This window comes from the organism of the source record quoted next, unplaced genomic scaffold, assembly GCF_019419815.1.
Source record: "Pyrus x bretschneideri cultivar Hongxiangsu unplaced genomic scaffold, Pyrus_bretschneideri_v1 Contig28, whole genome shotgun sequence".
In the NCBI taxonomy this organism is placed as follows: Eukaryota; Viridiplantae; Streptophyta; class Magnoliopsida; order Rosales; family Rosaceae; genus Pyrus; species Pyrus x bretschneideri.
In genome coordinates, this window is record NW_025999590.1 from 4,552,249 (window position 1) to 4,571,054 (window position 18,806).

The following is an 18,806-nucleotide window of genomic DNA, read 5'->3' on the forward strand; positions in this document are numbered from 1 at the left end:
CTACTAATTAATTCCAAAAATCTTCTAATCCCTCTTCTTAATTAAGCACCAATCTTCAAAGCGAAAGCAAAGTGGAACCAAACAAGAGAGGAAAACTAAACATTAAGAATTAATGTTGACTTTTATTTTTATAATCATGAAAAATTATTTTAAAATTTTAAACAATATGTATAGTATAACACACACACACACACACACACACACACTTGTGAAAATGCTGAAGCTGAGCTGTGAGAAGATTGGATGTCTATGGTCATGGTTAGCCTGCAATGTTGAAAAATATAGGGGCTTTTAGATCCAGTTCCAAAAACGTAGAGTGTTTTTAGGAGTGAGTCCAGTTATCTAATTATATGTTTTTATTTCTTTTATTCTCATTTTATATTTTCTAAAAATATTAAAAATCAATTAAAATCTTCTAATATTATGCATTTTCCAACTCCAAAAGAATATATTTAATATCTTATAACAAAAAAACTAATATACTAAAATAAATTTATCTGCAAAACATTCTACCCTAACTCAAGTAACAAATATATGAATGTGTATAATATACCTATACGTGAGATATGAAACCTAATTAAAGGGTAGAAGAAACATAACATACCTACAAGTAAGACACATTAATCTGTGACAGGTTGATTATAAAAAAAGAATCTGTCATATAGGTAGATAAATATAATTAACCTGTGATATACGATTATAAAAATTAAAAATAAAATCTATAAATGGGGTTTAAAGTAGGAGGAAGAACGAGAAATAACAAAAAGATAAATAAAAAGAAATAAGCAAAGAGATAATTGAGAAGAAATTTGATTTTTATAATAAATCTTATCATTGAACAGATAACTATTGATAATTAAATAATTAAATATAACAAATTGGACTTATTTTAATAAACTGGACTATTCCTACTATTGGCTCAAAAAATTGGACTTATATCAAGTTTCCCCAAAAATATATAAGTTGCAATTGTACGTTTTAGGGTTTTTTTCAGGTCCTCTTATCTCTCACCAGAAAAATATTTCTAATTGAATTATATTTTTGGTCCCTCCAACAGCAATGGTTTGGTTTTGTCTCCTGCTGGTAAAGCAAAATGCAAGGGTGGTTATGGCCTATGATGCTTAATTACTATAGGTTCATGAATATATGAAAGATTTGACTCAAGGCACCCAGAAATTTAAAACCGGCTTCATTGTTAAAATGTTGCATTCCAACTGCCACTTAGTATTACGAGCTATTGATATTTTTCTTCACTTGTAAGTGAGAGGTCTTAGGTTCGATTTTCGCCAAAGGCGAATTTGAACCACAGTTATTGCTAGTCCATTGTGAAGCTAACCCTATTTCTTCTCCCTTAATGTAGATAATATCGTTTGTTCAAAAAAAAAAAAAATCTTCCTCCTTTAGAAACAGCCACTCTCAGAATTTCATATGAACGCGTCGTCATTTTCGAAGCAGCAGCCAGCAGGTGCCGACCTTCCTAACTATATATGGTTCTACTAATTAATTCCAAAAATCTTCTAATCCCTCTTCTTAATTAAGCACCAATCTTCAAAGCGAAAGCAAAGTGGAACCAAACAAGAGAGGAAAACTAAACATTAAGAATTAATGTTGACTTTTATTTTTATAATCATGAAAAATTATTTTAAAAATTTAAACAATATGTATATATATTATACTATATTTTTCAACTTGTGAAAATGCTGAAGCTGAGCTGTGAGAAGATTGGATGTCTATGGTCATGGTTAGCCTGCAATGTTGAAAAATATATAAGTTGCAATTATACGTTTTAGGGTTTTTTTCAGGTCCTCTTATCTCTCACCAGAAAAATATTTCTAATTGAATTATATTTTTGATCCCTCCAACAGCAATGGTTTGGTTTTGTCTCCTGCTGGTAAAGCAAAATGCATGGGTGGTTATGGCCTATGATGCTTAATTACTATAGGTTCATGAATATATGAAAGATTTGACTCGCAGAGTTTGGTGGTTTGCAAGCAGCACGCATGGCTGCTAAACATTCTTTTTGCAGGTTCATGGATTAAGAGCTTAATTTAATTTGTATGGATAATCCGCAGTCTAAAGTGGTTGACGTACACCTTAATTAGTTATAAGTTAGGGCTCATTTCAGACAAGTTCAAATCTTCTATATACTCATTTTGTGTGTGACCTAGTTTCTGTTATTGATCGACACGTGTTCATAAACTTAACACTCCATCAACTCTGGTGTCATAAACTTAACACGTGTCAATCAATTATAGAAGCTACAAAGAAGCCACACACAAAACAGATGCAAAAGATTTGAACTCATTTCAAATTGTTTACATAGAAATTAATTTAGCACTTACATTCATGAGCGTCTTAAAAAAAATTACTAGAAAATACGTTAAAGTTAGTTTTTACGATTTATTAGCATTTTAAAGGTATTTTTTTGTCAAACGTAAGTATCATCATCATGAGCGATTTTAGCTCTTTCGTACGCACCATCGTAAATAAATTTTGAGTCATTTCGAATACTACAAACACAAACAAGAAAATATGATGGCAAACAATAAAATAAACAAAGTTGACCAAAAGAACGAGTGTGTGTGTGTGTGTGTGTGTGTGTGTGTATGTGAGGAAACTTTCACTAATAATATTCTTCGACCAAAACATAAAAAATATATAGAATTAATTAAGGAATATCGCATCTCAACAATACATATAAAATACATATACCAATACGCATGGTGTATATTGTAGAATAGCAAGACGTGCTGTATTTTTTATTTTCCACGGCCCGACAATTTGAGTCGATCAATTTATCAATCATTACAAGAACAAGATCAGAAATGCATTATAAATTTAGTTGAAGGATGTATCTGTCTAAACCAACCGTATCAAAGACATTCTGAATGAGCCCCATCAACCGTTTACAAAATTGTCCAAGTACACTAAGGAATATCTCACTTAATAACAAATATAGAATTAAAAGATCATGACTTCAATTGTTGCAAATAAGGTTGTAAAAGACGTTAAGTGCTAGTCGGGCAACAAACAGGGGCCTAGCTTCAGTTTATTCATACTTATTGAACAAACTAACGGTTGTGATATTAACAAGTAGTACCCTCATAACCTACTTTCAATTTGTCTAATTCAAGTCACGTCATCATATGGGGAGGAATAATTCATGCCATATTGTTGAGAATCCCGGATTGATAATTTGAGAAACCAAATTGCAACTTATAATATATGGTACAATACCTAATTACACTGAAACATCTAGGAAAAACCCTCAGTGTTTCATGGTTAGGGAGCTAGGTTTGACGATAACAGGGCGTTATATTAATGGAATGTAAGATGTCAATCATGTCCTGTTAACAACCATAGAGGAATTGGAACCTTGAAGATTTTACAATTAATATAGACCAAATGTCAAGGGACTTAAGAGGATACTGTAATATTAACAACTAACGGGCAAAGCTATAATTTAGCATCAAACTAGTTATTATCAAGATAGTAGAATTTACAAAATCTTAACTTACTCATGAATAAAATATTGTACCAGATATATACCGAGTTTAAGACATCTTACTTATCCACGTCGAGAAGAATATAACTCAATATAGTGCTAATTAATGACATATACTTGTTGATTAGAGGAGCACTCCCTTACTTATTAGTTAGTTCCAGGCTATATTCATTTAGTTAAGAGTAATGTTAGAGAAACTAAATTTATAGACTAAATGATGTGTCACCGATAGGAAATGAGCACGTTTATCAACGTTTAAGTAATAATCCAATCATCAACTCCCATATCATTTCTCGTTTGGATTTTTTTTTAAATAACTGAAAGCTCTTTTAGAGAAAATGTTTTTAGATTCCAAAAGCACTTAAAGTGATTGCTGCAAGAAACTCTAATTATGTGCTTCTTCTAGTGACACTTTAAGCGTTTTTCCAGAATTTACTTGCATTTTTACCAAATATTAGTTCTAAAAACATTTTCATCAAAAGAGTTTTCAGTCATTTTAAAAGCACATCCAAACAAGCTCTTAGTTTACAAAATTTAGTCTCCTTAGCATTGTTTTTTAGTTAATTAATTAGGACTGGGTAACTCGAAAACCCTAGTATTTAAGGAGGGCCAGGTCGAGACTTGAGACAGACAGAACCACAAAGCTATAGCTCATAAATCACAGCTAAAGCACAATTTAAGTAAGCAAAAACCAAGAAAGAAAGAAAGAATGAAGCCAATTACCAGTCTCATTCTTTCATTTCTGTTGTTAATAATATTTCTTGGGTTCTCTCGGAGGGCCCACGCTGCCGGTGGCAATTGGCAAGTGTTGGCAACCATTGGCGTTTCCGCCATGCACATGCAGCTCTTAAAAAATGACCGCATTGTCCTGTTCGACCGCACAGACTTCGGCACATCCAACTTGTCCTTGCCCAACGGTAATTGCGTCAATAACGACTGCACTGCCCACTCTGCCGAGTTCGTCGTCCAGACCAAAGCCTTCCGCCCCCTCACGGTCCTATCCGACGTCTGGTGCTCCTCCGGCTCCATGGCCCCCAACGGCAACTTAATCCAAACCGGTGGCTTCAATAGTGGAGAACGCCGCGTTAGAGTTTTCCAACCCTGCACGGGTTGTGATTGGACGGAGGTTGTGGATGGCTTGGCCGTTCGCCGTTGGTACGCCACCAATCATGTTCTGCCCGATGGACGCGAGATTATCATCGGCGGCCGGGGGCAATTCAACTATGAATTTTATCCGAAGACCGAGTCTACAAGCAATGTCTATAGCTTGCCGTTCCTTTCGCAGACCAATGACCCCGGCCAAGAAAACAATCTATACCCTTTTGTTTTTCTCAACCCTGATGGCAACTTATTTATTTTCGCTAACAATCGAGCTATTTTGTTGGATTACGTGAAGAACGTTGTCGTTAAAACCTACCCGCAAATACCCGGAGGCGACCCGAGGTCGTAACCCAGCACGGGTTCAGCCGTATTGCTACCATTGAAGAACTTGATGGCTCCATCTGTTGAGGCTGAAGTTTTGGTCTGCGGTGGAGCTCCAAAAGGGTCATTTGTCCAGGCAAATAAGGGTACTTTTGTGGAAGCTCTAAACACATGTGCTCGGATCAAAATAACAGACCCTAATCCACAGTGGATTGTTGAAACTATGCCTCAAGCTAGAGTCATGGGTGACATGTTATTGCTCCCAGACAGCACTGTTTTACTCATCAACGGTGCATCGTCGGGGGTTGCAGGTTGGGAAATCGGGCGTAATCCTGTTCTCAACCCAGTTTTGTACCGACCAGATAATGCAGTTGGGTCAAGGTTCGAACAACAAAACCCTACCACCATACCGCGAATGTACCATTCCTCAGCATTATTGGTACGCGATGGTAGAGTGATCGTTGGAGGTAGTAACCCCCACGATAAGTACCAATTTGGCAGCAACGTGCTTTTTCCAACAGAATTTAGATTGGAGGCATTTAGTCCTGAGTATCTCGACGCTAAATATGCGGATTTGCGTCCTACTATCATCACACCCCTAAACCTAGCCAAAATCCATTACGGAAGAAAATTGACCGTTCAATTCTCGCTTACGGGCACACTCGCTATGAATTCAGTGTTGGTGACGATGGTGGCGCCGCCATTTAGCACACATTCGTTCTCCATGAATCAAAGGTTGCTGGTTCTTGGTGCAGAGAACGTACAAAAGGTAGGGCCAACAACGTATCAAGCTCAAGTGACGACACCGACTTCAGTAAATCTTGCGCCTTCCGGATATTACATTTTGTATGTGGTTCATCAGCAAATTCCAAGCGAGGGCATCTTTGTTCATATTTACTGAGAACCTTGAAGGTACATTTCATTTCCCAAATGAAGAAACATGATTGGTTATCAGTTGAAAAAGAAAATGTTCATATGCTCAGAGATCAAGCTAGCTAAGAGTGCTAACTTGTCAGATGTAATTTCGATCACAATTTGCAAGTTGTACTTTCAATTTCTTTTGTATTTTGTTTCTTTTTTTTACCGAAATTGTAAAGTTTGTGTTTAAACTGATGAATAAAGTTCTTTTAAACTTGCATTGAACTTTTGCCACTGATGTGTGTTCAGGGTACTCACAAATTAGATGAATCAAACGCTACTAAATACTCACAAGGGCACAAAATCAAAAGTAGTGAAGCAAGGGCAAATACAAGATTGATCTCATATAAATTGCCTTAAAAACCGATTTAACCGATTAGTAAACAAGCTTAAGTTAAAAACGAACGATGGATTGACAGTGATTAAAAGGTAAACTAAACAAAATGAATCAAAAGGTAAACGATGGATATGTTATTTAAAACTAAAATTGGAAATCGAAAGAGAGACAAAGTAGGAAGACTAGATCATCATATTAGGGTTTCACCATATGCCCTAGCAAAAGTGCTTAGTTACAACTAGAGATAAAAATAAAAGGAAGATAGAACTCGAAATCCATGGTGATGCACATCTCAAACTCTTCTTCTCCGTCAAACAAAAATTGTATGTGTAAAGAGGGCATAAGGCACCTTATTTATATTAAAACAACACAATTCTAACTCTAAAAAGTGTTAGGTTTTGAACTTCCGTATCATGATAAGGATACCTAAAAACGTGGATTGAATCAATCAGAAGTCATGACCATGTCAACAACTTGTCTCCTGGAATTAAGGGAATGTGGGAGACAAATCTCCTGGAATTAAGGGATTGTGGAAGTGTTAAATCTTATCCCATTTTGATGTAAAAAGATAATAGGTATTAACTGATCCCATGATAGCTGGGATCATGTTAGGAATATAGCCTATAAATATGAACGTCCCTGCTCACCAGAATAAGTTCACTTGATCACTAGACTATCGCTAGTATTGGACATAAGGGCTTTGTGAGTAGAAGACTTTCTGTTAACTTCTTTTCAGAGTGATCGCATTACTTCACATGGCTTCTGCAGGTGTATATATATATATATATATATATATACACTGATTCATTCACTCAAATCATCTTATTGTTTATTGTAATCTTAGCTTGGGACTAAATGCTTATTCTAACAATTGGTATCAGAGCCTTTTTAGTCTCACTGAGATTCAAGTTTTTGTATATATGTATCTATACTTCTTATGGCTTCTGCAGTGACTGCAGAATAAAGGAGGATCGTGTGTGGATTTGTTTTCTTAGTATAATTGATCGTATGAACTACATCAAAATGGGTTCATATTGAAATGTTAAACTAAGAAATCAGAAGTATGGGAATTCGTAGTTCATTTAATCATAACATGCATATAAGATCTTCTAAAGAAGGCAACGTATGAATGGTTTGATTAATGGAATAGGGCATAGTTTTGGTGAATGGTTAACTGTGTTTCGGATTCTTGTCTAAAGACTTGAGTTTTGAAATATTTTTAACAAATAACTAAATGGCTATGCATGGATTAAGTTCTTGCAGTAAATGTTCCTCACCCAAAGGTGTTGTATCTTACTGTGTTTTCCCTACTTCATTGTTTTCATAATGTCTAACCACATAGCTTCTGCAGTGAATCCCACTTCAATGAATTTTTCCTCTATTGAGCCTTTAAATGGAGGAAATTACAAAAAATGGAGACAGGATGTGGAGATTATTCTTGGACTAATGGACTACGATCTGGCACTGAGGGAAGATGAACCACAAGCACTGGATAACAATAGCACCGTTGAATAAAGGCTGAAATTTGAAAAATGGGAGAAAGCGAATCGCATGGCACTATTGGTGATCAAACGATCCATTAGTGAAGCTGTTAGAGGAGGCATTCCTGCAACTGACAAAGCGAAGGATTTCCTGGAGGCAATTGAGGAAAAATTTAAGGTTTCAGAGAAGGGAGAGATGGGAAACCTCATGACTACCTTGACAACTCTGAAATATCATGGGAAAGGCACTGTCAGAGAACACATTCTGAAGCTAGTGGAGGCTGCTGCGAAGCTCATAGACCTGGAGGTTCCCATTGATGATGCTTTTGTTTTTCATATGGCCCTTAATTCCCTCCCAGATGCATATGAACAACTGAAGACGTCATACAACACACAAAAGGAGAAGTGGAGTCTGAATGATCTCATTTCCATATGTGTTCAAGAAGAAAGCAGGATCAAAAGGGTGTCAAATGAAACAGTGAATTTCATAAAGGCAGAGACTACGAGGAAAACTATCTCGACATCTGGTAAGCCATATAAACCTTTTTCCTATTCTCATGCTGCTGGAAATGATACTCCATCATCCTTCAAGGGATCTCAAGGTTTTAAAGGCAACATTGAAAATATTAAATGTTATTTCTGCAAAGAATTTGGTCACTTGAAGAGGGACTGTGAAAAACGAAAGAAATGGGCACCTAAGAAAGGTAATAAAATTGAAAATGTTTTTGTCTGTGTTAATGTTAATCTTGTTGAAATCCCTAAAAATTCTTGGTGGTTTGACACTGGTTGTTCGGTGCATATTACCAATTCTTTGCAGGGGTTCACAAGAAGGGAAATTTCAAGAAATGAGGTCTATGATGTCCACGTTGGGGATGGGAATAAAGTAGCTGTGGAGGCAATAGGCACCCTAAAGCTCAAGTTGTCAAGTGGTTTCGTTTTACAGTTGCTAGATGTTCTTTATGTTCCTAGGTTAACTAGAAGTTTAATTGCTGCTTCAAAGCTTGTAAAAGACGGTTATGTTTTTGTTGGGGATGATGAAAGTGTACGGATTTATAAGAAAAGTAATATGAATCTTTTGCTTGGTAATTGTTTTTTAAACAATGATCTTTGGAGGATGAATTGTCAAGTAATGTTAAATTCAAAATGTTTGACAGTGGAATCAAATTTATCTTTGAAAAGGTCTCTGACAAATGAAGGGTCTTCAATGCTTTGGCATAGAAGGCTTGGACATATTAACAAGCAAGGATTAGAAATTCTAGTTAAAGAACAAATGCTTCCAACGTTGGATTTTAATGATATGCAAAATTGTATTGACTGTTGGAAAGGGAAATTAACAAACACAAGGAAAATTGGTTCCACAAGAAGTCTTAACCTCTTAGAAGTCGTCCATTCAGATGTTTGTGGACCTTTCTCCACGCAAACAATCTGCAAAAATGCCTATTTTGTGTCTTTCATTGATGATTTTTCTCGATATGCATATGTATATCTGATATCCGAGAAAAATCAAGTGTTTGATTGTTTTAAAAATTTCAAAAATGAAGTGGAAAGACAACTAGAAAAGAAAATTAAAATCTTGAGATCGGACCGTGGATGGGAGTATTATGGCAGGTACACAGAGAAAGGTCAACAAAAGGGTCCAATGGCCATGTTCTTGGAAGAAAACGGGATTCAAGCTCAGTATACTACTCCCGGAACACCACAGCAAAATGGTGTAGCCGAGAGAAAGAATAGGACCTTGATCGAAATGGTGAGATGCATGATGAGTAGGACTGATCTTCCTATGTTTTATGGGGTGAGGCTCTTAAAATGGCAAATTATATATCGAATAGAGTCCCAAGTAAATCCGTGCACAAGACTCCATTTCAACTTTGGACTTCAAGAAAACCTAGTTTGAATCACCTTCATGTATGGGGATGTAAGGCAGAAGCAAAAATGTACAATCTAGAGGCAAAGAAACTTGACTCTAAGATTGTAAGCTGCAGTTTTATTGGTTTTCCCGAGAGATCAAAGGGGTACAGGTTTTATGCTCCAACCTTACATACGAGAATATTTGAAACAAATAGTGCAAGGTTTATTGAAGCGGAAGAATCAAATGGAGATAAGGCCCGTGATTTTATTTTTGAAGAAGAAGAAGAGGCTGTGACAACAATTTCCCCAATGTCATCAACCAAAATTGATTTTGCAACTCTTGACACGCAAAACCAAGTCCATGAGGATTTTTATCAAAGTGATTTTGGTGGGGCTACTGGTTTCCAGCATGCATCAAGCAGCAGCAATACGCAAGTCTGCAACATGCAATATAATGGAGTTGAAAATCATGGTACAACTACCATGCAATCAGTAATGGTTCCTGCAACAAGGAGGCAGCCTCAACGTACAAGAAAGTCTCCAATTTCAGGAGATTTTCTTGTTTATGTGGGAGAAGCTGAGAAACTAGAGAAGACTGTCGATGACTCACTTGATTTTCAGCAAGCAAATGGAGATAGAACTGAACATGAGGAAGGCATAGAGATTGATCCAGTCACCTTCAAGCAAGCGATGACAAGTGAAAAGGCTGAGCAGTGGAAGATAGCCATGCAAGAAGAAATGGACTCCATGTATTCGAATGAAGTGTGGGTCTTGACAGAAGCAAATGAGTCCATAAAACCCATTGGATGCAAATGGGTATACAAAACAAAGAAAGACTTAAAAGGAAAGGTTCAGAGGCATAAAGCAAGACTAGTTGCAAAGGGGTATACTCAAAGGGAAGGATTGGATTACTCTGAGACATTCTCACCTGTTTCTTCAAAGGATTCTCTCAGAATCATCCTTGCTATAGTTGCTCACTACAATCTAGAACTCCACCAAATGGACGTGAAAACTGCGTTCCTAAATGGAGTGTTAGATGAGGAGATTTACATGGTCCAGCCACCTGGTTTTGTTGAAATGGGGCAAGAACAAATGGTGTGCAAACTGAGAAAGTCGATTTATGGGCTGAAATAAGCTTCCAGGCAGTGGTTCTTAAAGTTTGATGAGAAAATAACCAGTTTTGGTTTTGTTGAAAACAAAATTGATGATTGTTTGTATCTCAAGGTATGTGGCTCGAGGTTTATCTTTCTAATTCTGTATGTTGACGACATTTTATTAGCAAGTAATGATCTTAATCTCTTGCTGGAAACAAAGAAACTACTGTCACGAACGTTTGAAATGAAAGATATGGGTGAGGCTTCCTTCGTTTTGGGTATAGAAATTATTCGTGATAGAAGCAGATGCCTTTTGGGTCTTTCACAGAAGACCTATATTGAGAAAATGCTCAAGAGGTACAACATGCAAGATTGTTCAAAGGGTGAAGCACCAGTGAGCAAAGGAGATAAATTAAACAAATCTTAATGCCCCAGTAATGAGATTGAAATGCGAGGGATGGCTAACAGGCCATATGCGTCTATCGTTGGCAGTCTATTGTATGCTCAAGTGTGCACTAGACCGGATTTAGCCTTTGCCATAAGTATGCTTGGAAGATTTCAAGCAAATCCAGGAGAAAAGCATTGGACAGCAGCTAAAAAGGTTATGAGATACCTGAAAAGGACAAAAGATTACATGTTGGTGTATGGGAAATCTGAGAAATTAGAATTGGTTGGCTACTGTGATTATGATTTCGCAGGTTGTGAGGATGACAGGAGGTCCACGAGTGGGTTTATTTTCCTGTTGGCTGGTGGTGCAATATCTTGGAGAAGTGCAAAACAAAAAACCTTGGCCACTTCAACAATGCAAGCTGAGTATATTTCATGTTTTGAAGCCTCACAACAAGCTAGCTTCTTGAGGAATCTCATCACTGGAATGCAGGTTGTTGAATGCATAAGAAGACCAATTGTCATTTTCTGTGACAATAAGGCACTCGTGTTCTTCTCCAAAAACAATAAAAAATCTTATGCAGCTAGGTTGATGGACGTGAAATATCAGTCAGTGAAAGAAAAGGTGAAGGCTGAGATAGTTTCCATTGAGCACATTAATACATCGGAAATGCTGGCAGATTCTCTCACAAAACCTCTTGGAGTTGGAGTGTTTAAAGATCATGTTACGTGCATGGGTGTTGTGGAATCTTTTGATGCTTATGTGATGCGTGAATGAAGGTTAACTTCTCTCATCATTTTCTGTTTTTCATGAAAGCTTAATAAGCATGAGTTATTGTATTCATATGTTGGTTTATTTTATGACAATGAATTCAATATGATTGTTTCAACTATTGTGTATATGTACAAATATATATGTGCAGTTTTATGAAATGATGAATTACTGATCAAACCAAGATTTAATGAGCTGGTCGTTATAAAAGGCTTATCGTTGGAGCTAAATAAAAGCTTGACAATGATGTTTGGCTTGATCAGTGGGAGTGTGAATGAATGACATGATGAATATGTCTGCTTGCTCTGTGAATATCATGCATGAGTAGTTTTGGGGGATGTGATCTCAGAGTGTTAGTACAAATTATAACGTACGAATTTTCTGGGGTTCAACTCTTCGAAACTCTTCATGGCAGATATGAATTGTTGTATGGTTGAAATGATTCAAGTGATCACTGAAGGGATTGGTTTAATGCGTTGGACAAGGAACATGATAAGCGGAAATTCAAAAGTGGGAGAATGTTAGGTTTTGAACTTCCGTATCATGATAAGGATACCTAAAAACGTGGATTGAATCAATCAGAAGTCATGACCATGTCAACAACTTGTCTCCTGGAATTAAGGGAATGTGGGAGACTAATCTCCTGGAATTAAGGGAATGTGGGAGACAAATCTCCTGGAATTAAGGGATTGTGGAAGTGTTAAATCTTATCCCATTTTGATGCAAAAAGATAATAGGTATTAACTGATCCCATGATAGCTGGGATCATGTTAGGAATATAGCCTATAAATATGAACGTCCCTGCTCACCAGAATAAGTTCACTTGATCACTAGACTATCGCTAGATTGGACATAAGGGCTGTGTGAGTAGAAGACTTTCTGTTAACTTCTTTTCAGAGTGATCGCATTACTTCACATGGCTTCTGCAGGTATATATATATATATACACGCTGATTCATTCACTCAAATCATCTTATTGTTTATTGTAATCTTAGCTTGGGACTAAATGCTTATTCTAACAAAAAGTACAATAAAAACCCTCCTAAAATGAAACAAAGACCTAAACAAAAAGAACACAAACGAGGAAAGAATCATATTCTTAGCTTGGGACTTGTAACTCTTTTTGTTAGCTTTCCAGGTATGGCACATTAACTAGGAAAATTGGGAAAATGAAAGTAACGAGGCTCTTTTAAAATCAATTCCTTGACAAAACTTAGGAATAATAATTGACATCAAGAAATAAAATTTATCAGGCCCTATTAGATAATATATTACTTGCAAAAATTTTGGTATTCGCAAGTTGCACCTTCAATTTTCTTTTGTATTTTGTTTCTTTTTGCTGTATAATTTGGATCATTACATGGTAACTTAGACAAGAGTTTGTAAGTTTGTAGTATTAGATGTTTTACAACTCCAGCCTCTGAACATTAGAGGTGTTTCTCGGATGTTAAGTTGAACTAACAGGTTTCAATTTTGTCGCTGCAATATTTCAGAGAGGAAGTGTTTATAAACAACAATATAATTAACGCGTGCGACACGAGTCAGTCCGCTCGAATTAGATGGCTGTATTATTTCTGAGCTTGTGAAATTTGAAATCATGCGCTATCGTTTCTTTTTGGTACAAAAACTATGTCCATTTTGGAACTCAAGTAACGAAACAAGCAAGGCTTTGAGATCTCTATTAAGTCCTCCTTCCACAAGGCACCCGAAAACTTTAAAATTCGGCTTGGATTTCTTTCACTCAAAAGCACGACCTAGTGTTTAATGATGCATCAGGTTGCCCCATTAGTTAAGATCCAGTCTAGCTAGCTCGGTTTGTTAACTTGTACGTAACATCCTGGATGAACAGATGGTTTGCCTGGAAAAAACTTGTCCCGCTTGGTTTTGGTAATTCAGAATTGCAATGTTGATGTTAATGTTGGCTGATCGAGGAGTAGCTTTCAGATGTTTGATGGAAAAATCGAATTGCCCAATAATTAATAAGCCATCACGTAGAAAGTTCACTCAATCACTTTCCTTCTGTATATGATAATATCCTATAACAAAGTTCTTGTCTGTTAGTTGATTCGCTCCTTAAATCGTTTTAAGGATGATTACGTTGGAGAAAATGGAGATATGTTCAAATTATGTATAATTACAAGATAATTCATAAAGAAACCATCATGCATTAAACTACAACTACTGCCTTTAATCGAAATATACTTTTATTTTATTTTATTATAATGTGACATTCTGAAATACTTTGACAGGAAGGAATTCAAAAGGGTTGACACGTGCCAACAGGAAGGTGTGCATCTTGTGTTGGCCAACTGACCGTAATCTACACACGCAATTGAGTTGTGAAAGTTTGACCCTTATCCTCTATTTTGACCCTAATCTAGTGTCTTTCATGGGAATGATTTCAAATCTGGAGTAAGAGGTAGGCACAAGTTTCTTTTGAACTAAAAAGAGCAAAAGAAAAGCTTATTTTATCCGTAATCGACAAGTTGTTTATGGGTCGTTTTCAAGTATTTGAGTTAACAGTAAAAAAATGCCTTTAAGAAACCGCCACTCAGAGAAACTCCATATGAACAAGTCATGCATATTGGATGCAAATTCAAACACGTTTAATTGGAATCTGCTGTTCTGATCTAATTAATGTCAATTACTTCATCAAGTTGAACCTTGCTGCTTGTGACTTGTGTATGGAAATAGAGTGCCTACCTAACTTCTAGTTAATCTCTAAAACCTTCTTATCCTTCTTCTTATTTTACTTGTGATCAAAACGATGTTTGCTGAGCTAAGAAGATTGGATGTCTATGGTCCTGGTTATCAAAGCGGAAAAATATATATAAAGTACGCCTAAATTATATATTGGAAATGTTTTATATATTAATTAGTACATCAATATCTTTAATTATTATTATTTCTTCGGTTTGAGTGGCTGGACTAAACTCAACAAACCAAAACATCATAAACAGCAACATTCCTGGATAAAGCCAGGGGGGGAGCATTCTCAAGAGTATATATGAAAACAAAACTTAATTCTCTTCTCTCTGTAAATACAAATTCGCATTGCCAATTCTTGTCAAGAAAGTCTTTTGCACGTATTGATTAGGCTAAACAAGGAGTTAGAACTTCAACACTATTGACTGGCACATCAATATTGAAACTAGATAATTAAGGTAGACCATTTTAAAAGCGTTTAAAATTCTGAGTCCTCACCAAATAATATTTCTTGCATTATATTTTTGTCTCTCCACCAGCAATGGTTTTGTCTCCTGGTGGTAAGAAAAATGGTTTATTCCCTCTGCCTATGGTGCTTATAAGTTCATGACTCAAAGGTTTGACTCGTACAGTTTGGTGGTTTTGTCTCCTTGCAAGCACGCATGGCTGCTAATTAATCATTCTTCAGAATCATGAATTAAGAGTTTTATTCAAATTCCAGATATAATAAGTGAGGAAACTTTCACGATGCTCTCGAACTAACAATATTCTTCGACCAAAACTAGAAAATAAAGGGTACTAAGAATTTTCACACACAGAATGTTGCAAAGATGGTATATGGTGGATATATATTGTATAATACTGAGACGTGCCTTTTTTATTTAATTGAGATGATAATGTCAAAACTAGCCAGGTCGATTTTCAATTATTTTGAGAATATGAGATCAGAATGAAGTACATTATAAACTTATTGGAAGAATTTATGTGCGTGACCAACCGTATACATAAGACATTCTGATTGATCTTCCTCAACCGTATATATGCATATATAATCATCAGAATAAACTAATTAAGGAATATCTCATCTAATAACAGTGAAGAATTAATTAATGGATCATGATTTGACTTTCTCATGTTTTTTTAATGAATTTATATAATTTTACTCGGAAACTTTGATAAGCATATCCTTTTTTGTAGAAAACGTAAATATCATGTAAAACATTGTTTTCGTTAAGCAGAAGATGTTTTGTTTAAAGCTAGCGAGGGACCTAAACAATTTGTGTAGAAGATGCTCACACACTATGTATCTGTTTTGCGAAGGAGATATTTGAACTGATTCGAGCCACCGTGTAGAGCTAGCATGCAACTAGCTTTAGATATATGTATATATTTCGGGATGGTTTGGGATTGCTTAAATGTTTATAAAAGCAGCTCCTTAAAAGAGTTGGAGTCTTAATTGTGTTTGATTCATGAAAATAAAGTGTTTTTTTTTTTCAAGATCATGTGTCCAAAATAGCAGAAAGTAGAAGCAGCTAGCCTTACACATGCTTGTCAAAAAAGTGTTTTTTTTTTTTTATAGGAAAATGAATAGTACCAATTAATGAAACTTTCATATTGATAGTTCTACTCCTATAATTTTTTTTTTCTTTTTCCTAAAAGCACTTTTAGTATTATAGTTTATCAAATACTTACCAACTTTTTTCACAGTTATTTATTTTCATAGCACAATAGAAGCAGTTTTGAAAAAAAAAAAAACATAGGAACTCCAAACTAGCACTTCATTTGCTGTCATATATGCTTCTCTATAAGCATGTTCGAAAATGAATCTGAGAATTTGTCAAAGAATACCGAAACTAGATAATTATGAGGTGAAGCTTAAAACAATTATATTTGAGTTCAAGAAATCGTTATGCACACAAATCTAGCTATACAAAACTTGCAAGAAGAAAACTAGATAATCGGTTTCCTTTTCTTATTTAATCATATATAATTTGCTTAATAATCATAACCTGATGCTAAATATAAAATATAATATTGATGATCCATACATTCAAGGTATGTGATTGATCAAGTCAATTAGTCTGCACTTAATCTTAGTTTATTGTTATAAGACTCAAATTACAGCTGCTTGACCTCAAAATAAAATAAATTTACAGTACAGGACATTGTGCTCGGACTTGGCTTTAGGAACTAGTAGCTGCCGGCCCCAAGCTATAGATATACAAAAAAAAAAAAAACCCTAGATCGGCATTGTCGGCAGCAATGATATGCCATGCATTGCCATTAACTGGTTTCATTTCTCTTGTTTAATATTTGCAACAGGTGCAGACCATATAGGAAGAGAGATTGACCCATCGATATATTAGGACAACATTTACATACATACATACATACATATACATACACATACACATACATATACATATACATATACATACATACATACATACATACATACATACATACATAAATATATATATTCAAGCCAAAAGCCTCTTTATTTAGATACGATTCGATTATGGCTGGCCGTTTATGCCAAAACCCTCTTTCTTTGCACGAATATATATCTTTTCGGTCAGGGTAACCATTTAGATGATACAAGTATATATTAAAATGTCAATGTATTTTAGGTAGGAAGTTTTTCAGCCATTTTTGTTATTCCTACACTCATTTTTACTTCTCACATACTCAATTTTCGGCTGTCAGATCAAATGAACTGAAGAAAATCACTGGAAACAAAAATTAACCAGGATGTGTCGAAAATAAAAATAGGTGTGAGTAACACTATCCTTTTTTCATGTAATTGATACTTGATTTTATCCCTAGATTACAAGATTCCTTATTGTACAATATAACTAGTTGTATACATTCAAAATGTATCAATAAAGTACACAATTTGCCGTGAAATTCTTTTTCAACATGGTATTAGAGCGAATTTTGTATGAACTCGAATATTGGGTTTGTATTCTTTCTGAACCGCATTACTGGGTCTAGTCCAAGTGTGTAGTATTAACGTGCTTGTCTTTACTTTCTCGATATGGAAGTTCTCTTCACGTGTGGCCCATAAATATATGATCGCACGTGAAGGGGCATGTTGGAAATCCCACATCGGAGACAAAACAAATTACAATTTATATACAAATGGTTCCATTCGTAATTACACCGAGCTCTTTTAGAATAAAATCTCACACACCACTTGGGCTACAGGTTGTTAGGTTGAGAACAATATAGGTGTTGAACTATTTGGCCGGTCTCTCTGAAACTATCAATAATATGACTCTTGAAGACAAAAATTTATGCATATCTTTGTATCATAATATCATGGACACCGAATGCTAGTAATGTACTCGTGTCATTGAAATATTTTCTCTTTCTGATTGGCCTATTCAAAATTAAGAATGATGAGAATATATAAGATGGCAAAGGTTTGATCGCAGGGAGGTTTGACCGAGCGTTATATTTAGTTACTGGAATATAATATATTTATTGCTGTCACTTTGTCAACTCCCTCAGCCATGCACGCATTGGACAACCTTTACATTATTATTAGGACGCAAGATTGTACAATTAATACAGACCAAATGTCTAGAAAATAAAGAGAAGTGCAATGGATATCTACCAAATGGAATATTAGAACCATGCATGATCAAGAATCTAATTAATATTATAGTTCTCATCTTAGTATTAACCTAACAAGAGCAGCTTCTGAAATACACATTGATAAGTTTGCTTCCCAAAAATGCATGCATATGCACAAAAAATTTTCTTTCATATACCAAAATCTATAACATCATTCAACTGGAAATTAAGTTCAAAATTAAGAAGTTAATAATTAGAGTTCGAAAGGTAGTTTTCACTCTTGACGACTATATTTCGATTTTTGACCCAAACAAGCAATCATTTCATATTTTGTCTCTAATTAATATGTGTATGCATTAAACTGATCAATTTTTTTTTTATATACGTACCTAGCATATATATGAACTAGAAATTAGAAAGAGGAAACAAAGTTCATCAACCCAATGAAAGAATAAGTCGATAAGCTTAGTTATACCTAAGATATGTACTTGAAAAAAAAAAAAAGGAAATAAATTTGATCAACCAACGAAAGAATAAACATTTAACAAGTATAATTATAAAAATAAAAACAAGAAAAAGACCTGGCTAAGTACCAGTTTGGTGCTGCTTAACTTAAAAAAAAAATAGCAGTATGCAAAAAACACTCAGTTTTTTTTTGTGTTTGGTAAACTTTCAAAATCAGCTTTTTTTTTTCATAGTTTTGGGTAAAAAAAAAAAAAAAAAAACTAAAAAGGCAAAGCAGCAAAACTCTCTTTGG

The 18,806-nt window shown here is 35.2% G+C and overlaps 2 protein-coding genes across 2 annotated transcripts; both read left to right on the forward strand.

Moving 5' to 3' along the window:
- Positions 1-4,152: 4,152 nt before the first annotated feature.
- LOC125479352 (aldehyde oxidase GLOX-like) lies at positions 4,153-4,955 on the forward strand. Its single transcript, XM_048588575.1, has one exon. It carries the CDS (start codon positions 4,215-4,217, stop codon positions 4,953-4,955), a length of 741 nt encoding a protein of 246 aa, XP_048444532.1. The 5' UTR covers positions 4,153-4,214.
- Positions 4,888-5,912, forward strand: LOC125479351 (aldehyde oxidase GLOX1-like). Its single transcript, XM_048588574.1, has one exon. It carries the CDS (start codon positions 4,998-5,000, stop codon positions 5,826-5,828), a length of 831 nt encoding a protein of 276 aa, XP_048444531.1. The 5' UTR covers positions 4,888-4,997; the 3' UTR covers positions 5,829-5,912.
- The last annotated feature ends 12,894 nt before the right edge of the window (positions 5,913-18,806 follow it).